Genomic DNA, 8,696 nt, shown 5'->3' on the forward strand with positions numbered 1-8,696 from the left:
AATCGCTATATCAAAGCATACCATACTTAAGTACTATTCCCAGTACTTCTTGATTCACTATATCCCAATCAGTACCGATTGGAATAATCTGATCAATCAAATCGATATACTGTAGCTCTCGCCATGCCTGACGGTACCAATTCTAATCAGACAATCATTGATCAATGAAACTCTCATGGCCGATCAATATCAATGATCTCACCGCCACACGTCCGCAGATCCCAAATACTTGGAATCAAAAGAATCACAGCTGATTCAATCACTCATCTTTGACAGAGTCAGACAATAGTTACAAGTAATCACTAGTGCTAAACCTACACTAGTCTAGACATACTATCCACTGTCTAAATTCATTCAAGATGATCATAAGGACTCGTTCAACCCAAGCCGCAATCCAAGTTCGAAAGATTTCAAATATCGCTGAACATGCTCATGATAACTATATCTCTTGCTAAGACTGCAACAAATCGAAACTGAGGTTACTTGCCGCGGTGTCCCACCTGAAATCACCACCAATTGTACACTAGCATAAATCACGCTATCCTCACGCCTCAAATAGTCATGTACAATCCTTAGAATCGGATATAATCTATCACTGAAGGAAACCATCATTGCTGAAAAATACTCATCCCCGAGTCAAATGTTTCAGGAAATTCACTAACACATCTCCTAGATAGCCCCTATCACAAGAGCATCCATACACCGACTAGATCCACTAGTCTAGCAGTATCCAATAGTCTAAAACTATCTGCTCAGAGTACGCACTCGTCAAGGAAATCCCTCCAAGACTGGTCCTTATGGCAGAAATACAAACCAATATTTCTGACGACAGTCAGACGATATCTGAGCCGCTGATACCTAACCAGGCATCAAATCCAATGTCATACCCCGCCGTGACTGTTACCAAAACTCTAGACTAGGTAGCCTTCCCACCGCCAATCCTGAAGCACGAAGGCTTCCAGGCATTCTCCGAAGTACGAAAGACTCCCAGAGTAACACTGGAATAGGATTACGCTCCATCATGTCTAGTCATGGTCATAGTCCACAACTCTCGGCATGTACTAAACTGGTTCCTGATGAAATCCCATCATCACGAATTCCCAACCTATGAAGGTCAATCAAGCTACAGTTCTACGGAAACAACCTAGAACGAAACTAAAAATTCCAAACAAGATCAATATTTCCATGCCCACAGATGAATCACCTCATCAATGGCACTAACCCAGTAAAACGACTAATTAGGTCAATCCTAGGAAAACACCTAGACTAACCACATGTTAATTCGTTACCGCTGGCTTACTCAAAATCCATGAGCTATCCTAGTTGATTACCAATCAACTAATTCCAAGCCAAACTTTATAAAATTACTTGCAATCAATCACGAATTGCTGAATAAGTAACACATGTATCATTACTTCAAGTTTGTACAATTTCTTTATTACAATCCCATGTAATATCATTACAGTATTCTGAAAATACAACAACATGTACATCCAATAACTTGATATGATACAACCAAATTCTGATTATATATTACCACTGAAATACTTTTTACAACTACAATAATACAGTATTTGAAATCATCGTACTAGTCTTCGTTTCTTGAGCATGAAGCTTCTAATCGACACATGCATCGATACAAGCATACTCCCATCCAAGTCTCTCTACATGTCCTCCAGCGAAGAAATCCGGAGAAATGGCACGTGATAGCTAACCAGCTATGCTCTGCGTCAGTGCATGTCAGTTGACTTCTTCTGCTCACGATCTACCATCAGCGTTCTTCTTGTACCCAAATCATGTTTTTGAACATGAAGTTTCCCGTATGCCTACCAAAAGCATCAATACAAGCATACTGGCAAAACCATGTTCTACATGAGTTTACAGACCTTAAGCTCGAAACCTATCATGCCTTAGGCACTCAAGGTATCTCCAGTGAAGGTCTATCTGACAATCTCTCCAGCTACGAGTGGAGAATCTTCAAGGACTGGAACCACATGGATTACTAAACACCATTCGTCCCAAAAAGCCTTGAGAGGTATCTGACGTGATATACTTGATCTTCTCTTCCAGTCTTCTTTGGCTAGAATCCATATGTTCTTTGATCAGCATCCCAATGCACCGAATGATGATACGTACACAGCAGTCAATCTATCTATTGACATGCTACTACTGGTGTTCTCATCACTGCTGCATTCCTTATTGTAAAAACTTATGCCGCAAACCTCGACAATGAAGAACAAATCTTCTTTCTCTAGGCCTCAATAAATCCTACAAGGATAATCAAGAAGTCTTATTATCAATTTCCTAAGTCCCTTGCATACAGCTCTGATACCATAAATGTAGCGACTCATCCCGGATCCACTACCAAATCAAAGTTAAGAGCATAATTAAGCATGCATTAAATAAATTGTTGATGAAGACTTAAATACAAATAGACCGGCGGAATACAACCGGCTAAACAAACTCGATTATACAACCCAATCGAATCGAATTTAAATAAAACCTATAGCTAATCCTTCTTTCTTCAAGGTTACTGGCTACTCCAGGCTCCTGGTGCTCAATCCTACACCTACACCTGCCCCGTCGAATAGGTTATCCAGATACACAGAAAATACTGGACGTGAGCTCTAAGCTCAATACGAAAGCACGGATAAACATACAAATATGATGCATACAAATGACAGGGTATCCATATCTGGGATAACTGTATACAAACTGCTCAGACTGACGCCTGGAGTACGAGCTCGTCTCATCGAGGTAGCTAACCATTGTGTGCGACCACTCACTCCCGAATCTCGGACGCGGACCACGGAGTCCTCTAGGTATCAGTACCTAAGGGTACTCGATATCAAACGTCCAAACAGGGCTGAGTAACCCTAACTGGCTCATCTCAAAAGATGTACAGACATACAGGCACAAGATGATATGTATATGCCATATATCAATAACAATAACATGCAAACATATAAATGCAACATATAAGCATGCGTATCCGCTGGCAATCACATCAGTACTTACGTACCTTTCTAAGGCAGTCCTAGTAGTCCCACTTTAGGTTCCAAGCCTATCATCAAGTCTACACTGAAAATACCCATGCATCATTCAATAAGCTCTAAAAGCCTTAACTAAGCTATTGCATACTCCTAAATAATTTTAAGGAGACCATAGCTATACCTGCGTCCGTCGTTAGCCCACTGATGGCGACTATCCCGCAACTAGGGCACTCCCCTGCTGCAAATCCACAGCCTCGAACATGTCTCTACAACACGAGCACTGCTCCGCTACTATGTCAGACACTGTCTGACTATACTAAAACAAATATCCTACTCCAACTCTAAAATAAGAGTACCCAAAGCCCTAAAATAGGACCACGAGGGCGAAGGAGAGAATTTGGAATTGGCAAGAAATGAATGCCTCGGACCTTATATTTATAGGCATCGATCGGAACTTCCGATCCGTGATCGGAACTTCCGATCCTGCCATTGGAGCTTCCGAACATCCTCATCTGTCACGTGTCAAAATCTCATTGGTTGACTTCGGATAGGGGTGATCGGAGCTTCCGATCCTGTTCGGAGCTTCCAATCAACCACACGTCATGGATGACGTAATTTGATCGGAGCTTCCGATCATTCATCGGAGCTTCCGATCACCTTCGGAGCATCCGATCCTAACTTCGGAGCTTCCGATCTGTCTGACCCTCCGGACCATTTCTGATCATTTTGGGTCTATTTCTGGGCTCCTTTAATCTATTTATAAGTCTCCTTAATCACGTTTTACTAAATCTATAATGATCACACGATAATTACTCATTATCGTTAATTCTGGATATGGGCCACTACACCTGGGTGCATAGAGTACGACGATGTATGTGCCTCTGCCATGATAGTATCTTGCAGAGAATCACCTACGGGAATCCAGAAACGACCTCTGAACTTCACAATCTCATCACCTACAGAAAATAGACCACTGTCTTTCTCCTCTGATCTCTGTCTCCACTTACCCAACTGCTCATCAACTGCTTGGGCAACCCTGATACGGTCAAACAACGTCGTCTGCACCGACAAGGCTGACAATCTATGAGCTCTACCCTCGGCATAGAACTCCAGTCCGAATCTCTGAATCTCAACCTGCAACGGTCTAGATACTGCCAAAGAGGCAATCACTGCCGTCTTCCTGCTCAGTGCATCTGCAACGACATTAGCCTTACCCGGGTGGTAACTAATGTCGCAGTCATAGTCTTTCACCAGCTCTAACCATCTCCGTTGTCTCATATTCAACTCCTTCTAGATGAAGAAGTATTTGAGGCTTTTATGGTCGGTGAATATCTTACACTTCTCTCTGTAGAGATAATGCCTCCAAATCTTGAGAGCAAACACCACCGCTGCTAACTCCAAATCAAGAGTAGGGTAGTTCTTCTCATGCTCCTTCAACTGCATAGACGCATAAGCGATAACCCTATCTCGCTGCATAAGTACTGCCCCAAGTCCCAACTTGGAAGCATCAGTATAAACCACAAAATCTCCCTCTCCAGATGGCATAGCTAACACTGGTGTTGTCGTGAGAGCTTCCTTCAACACATCAAAGCTCTCTTGCCACTCTGGCTTCCAAATAAAATTGGCATTATTCTTGGTCAATGCGGTCAAGGGAACAGCAATCGATGAAAATCCCTTGATAAACTTCCGGTAGTAACCGGCCAAGCCGAGGAAACTACGAATCTCCGATGCGTTTCTTGGAATAGACCACTCCTTCACTGCTTGAACCTTAGAAGGATCAACTTACACTCCACTCTTGGAAATAATATGGCCCAAGAATGGTACTCTCTCTAACCAGAATTCACACTTTTTGAACTTAGCATACAACTTCCTCTCTCGGAGTACTCCTATGATAGTCTTCAAATGTTGCGAATGTTCTTCTCTATCCTTCGAGTAAATGAGGATATCGTCAATAAAGACAATGACAAACTGATCCAAGTACTGCTGGAACACGCGGTTCATAAGATCCATGAAAACCGCGGGCGCGTTTGTCATCCCGAACGGCATCACAAGGAACTCGTAGTGGCCATAAAGAGTCCTAAACGCTGTCTTGAACACATCGGACTCCTTCACCTTCAACTGGTGATATCCCGAACGAAGATCAATCTTCAAAAACACAAAAGCTCCTTGTAACTGATCAAAGAGATCCTCGATTCTAGGAAGTGGGTGCTTGTTCTTCACTGTTACACCATTCAACCCTCGATAGTCGATGCACAATCTCAGACTTCTGTCCTTCTTTTTCACAAAGAGGACCGGTGCGCCCCATGGAGAGAAGCTAGGGCGCATGAAACCTTTATCAAACAACTCTTTAATCTGCTCTTTCAGTTCCTTCATTTCCGTGGGAGCTAGTATGTACGGTGCCTTAGATATTGGCACAGTACTCGGTATCAAGTCGATAGAGAACTCGACTTCTCTATCTGGTGGAATACCTGCAACCTCTTTCGGAAACACGTCCTCAAAATCCCTAACCACGTCCACAGCTGAAATATCTGGATGTGCTGGCAACTCTGTCATAGATACACTGGCTAAGAATGACTCACATCCATCATGCACCAACTTCTTAGCTTGCATGAGAGATATAAGCTGAGTCCTCTTCGAACTCCTAGTAGCCTCAAACCAGAATGGTTCCTCTCCCTCTGGTCTGACCAACACTGATCGCTGCTGAAAATCAATCACCACAGCATTCTTCGTCATCCAATCCATCCCGAGTATCAAGTCAAACTTAGGCATGGGCAACACTATCAAATCGGCACTCACTGATTGCCCTTGTAGCAAGAGCTCAAGATTCTTCACCATATTCCTTGTGGACAGTTCTTTCCCTGATGGGATGGTCACTGTGAAACCACCCAAAAACTCCTCATACTCAATATCTAGCTTACGGGTGAATGCCTCCGAAATGAAAGAATGTGTAGCTCCCGAGTCTAACAAGGCTCTAGTGGTTAAACCAGCTACTACAATCCTACCTGCATTCACGGTGAATACATCCACAAAAAAGATTGAAGTTAAATAACAAAAGTTCTACTTAGGCTCATTCTAAGTCATCAAATCCCAAACAAGATACTACGCATGCTAATACATTCGAATTCCTCAAACATGCAACATGCTACAAAATTATTGACCCCAAACAAGAAAACTTAAAACCACATGCATCAGTAAATTGATCAACTGCTCTAACCCAAGAAAACTTAAGATGTTACCTGTGATGAGTGTGGTGTCTGGGTCAACCCTGCATGGGCCTCCACAACTCCGGGCAATCCTTGGCCATATGGCCCGGCTTCTTGCATTTGAAACACACTCTTGCATTCAACAAGCACTTAACAAAATACGAACGGCGGCATATCTGGAAAATAGGCTTATCCTCAGTCCTGGGAGGAGCAGGTCTCTGGACTGATGGTGCCCCTGGGGCCTCTGCTGCCTCTGCTGTCCCTGATATGGCTTCTTGCCATGCTGCTATGGGTGACCCTGATGAGTAAGGGCCCTCTTGCCATGAACCTCGGAACTGATGTCCTTCAAGGACTGCTCGGACCTCATAGACTTCCTGATGGCAGCTGCATAATCCACTGGCTCAGCCATCATCACATCCCTACGAATAGTAGGCCTCAGACATGCAACAAAGTGCTACAACTTCTCCGCCTCTTCATTCCCTATCAACGGCACGAAGTGGCAGCCCCTCTCAAATTTCCGAACAAACTCGGACACAGACAAATCTCACTATCGGAGACTCATGAACTCTTTCTTCAACTGCGCCCTCACCTCAGCTGTATAGTACTTCTCATAGAAGAGAATCTTGAATGCTTCCCAAGTCAGTGTGGTAATGTCAACCGTCTTCTCCACACCCTCAAACCATAAGGCGGCGTCATCCTTGAGAAGGAAGGTCATACAGCGAACTCGGTCCGCATCTCCCAAATCCATGTAGCGGAAAATTGCCTCTAACGAGCGAATCCAGCCCTCCACTACCATCGGATCCGTAGTACCAGAGAAGTCCTTAGGATCCATCTTCCTGAACTGCTCATAGACCGCTCTAGTTCTAGCCCTCGGGGCCTCGGCATGCTGCTCCAAGATACGAGCCAGGCCAGCTAGCACCTGAGCCCCAACATCAACTGGTGGAGGGGCGGAGGAGGTGGTGGAAAAGCATGGGGATCACGTCGAGGTGCCATCTGAGCGCAAGTTCAAATTTCAAAAATTCAAATTTCATGCCTTAAGAAAAAGATTTTATTTAAACTTAAAACATGCTCAAATAATTTAAGAAACTAATGCTACTAATCTGAACCAATAGCAATAAGCAAAACCTAAATCTTACAGACTTTGAGGCGAAATCCCTTGACTTTCGGCAACCGGTAGTAGGCTCAGCCCAAACCAAGACCGTGCTCTGATACCAACTGAGACGACCCACACTTTTATAATTAATTAAATAATAAAAGAAAATACGGATTTTAAAAAAAATTTGCCATGACTTGTTTGTTAGTAAGCAAAACCTCCCTGTCACAGACAGCAATTCTGACAAAAGCAATAAATGCGGAAAATGATAACCACTGCGATAATCATAAGTACGAAAAGGAAAGGCAACCACCACCCGGTTGCCAAAATAGCAATAACATGCTTAACAAATAAAACTTAAGCACAGGGAAAACACATCCTGGCTATTACCAAAAGTACATAAGTTTAAACTCTTTATTACAATCATCAACTAAAGCGGAAACATAGCAGCGACGGTCTTAGGGCCTCGCACCACCGGCGACCTCAACCTCGAGGAGCCTGCCCCTCGGTCTCAACAAACTTCTCCTCACCTGGCAAACAAACAGGCATAGTGAGTCTAAAGACTCAACAAGTATAAACAGTGATATAACAAGGGTTTTAAAATACTCCTAACAATACTCACACTACAATACATAATATACTTTGAAACTTAAACTGTAAACGTGCGTGAAATAAGGGAAAATGAGACAACATGCAAGTATGAACTCACACCAACTCGCGCCATGAAACTTATGAATTTTCTTGACTTAACTGAAATGCATGCATAACATAAAACTGAATAAATTGACACGAGTCAACATATACTTGAAACTTTAACTTTGATTTTGCTTTAGAACTTAGATCCTCAAATTGTGACTCAAGTTCGATCATGATCATGGCTGCAATGCACTATGCCGGCAAGACGCAGAGACTTCTTCCGACGTGATTTGCCCCTTTACTTTCCTCTTTGGTAGGGAAGCCGAGATGAACCCGGCCTCTTACTACACGTCTCTTTTGGCAAGGGAGCTGGGATGTCTCCCTGCCGCTTAATACACGTCTATGGCAAGTGGGTGAGGCTTCCCTCAACCCACATTGCCCTGTCCAGTCACAATCAACTCACTTTGTTCAAAAATATTTTCTTTCCTTCCATGACTCGACTCAAAATACTAAGCATGCAAGAACTTGTATCGACTTCCTTTGAAAATATTGTTTGGCTCAAAGATGAAACTCACGCACACGAATATGCAACTTAAGAAATGGAACTCAACTCAAAGATATGGGAGCAAGGTGGGTGAGTGGCTACCCCTAGGTGCTAACCCCACCTTTACTCAAATTCTCACATTCGAGGCAACAACCCAAACAATTGCACCGAAAATATCTTAACTCTATCATCTCTTAACCAAATTCGACTCTGCTCGAACCGAAACT

General features: G+C 43.3%; 1 protein-coding gene across 1 annotated transcript; it reads right to left on the bottom strand.

Annotated features, from left to right (window-relative positions):
• Window positions 1–3,815: 3,815 nt before the first annotated feature.
• Window positions 3,816–7,028, bottom strand: LOC140861205 (uncharacterized). The gene is made up of 5 exons (XM_073264212.1): window positions 6,745–7,028; window positions 6,258–6,580; window positions 5,151–5,995; window positions 4,331–4,760; window positions 3,816–4,186 (listed from the first exon to the last, which is right to left on the bottom strand). The coding sequence occupies exons 1-5, from the start codon at window positions 7,026–7,028 to the stop codon at window positions 3,816–3,818; spliced, it is 2,253 nt and encodes a 750-aa protein (XP_073120313.1).
• Between the last annotated feature and the right edge of the window lie 1,668 nt (window positions 7,029–8,696).

Source organism: Henckelia pumila, chromosome 1 (genome assembly GCF_033568475.1).
Source record: "Henckelia pumila isolate YLH828 chromosome 1, ASM3356847v2, whole genome shotgun sequence".
Lineage (NCBI taxonomy): Eukaryota > Viridiplantae > Streptophyta > Magnoliopsida > Lamiales > Gesneriaceae > Henckelia > Henckelia pumila.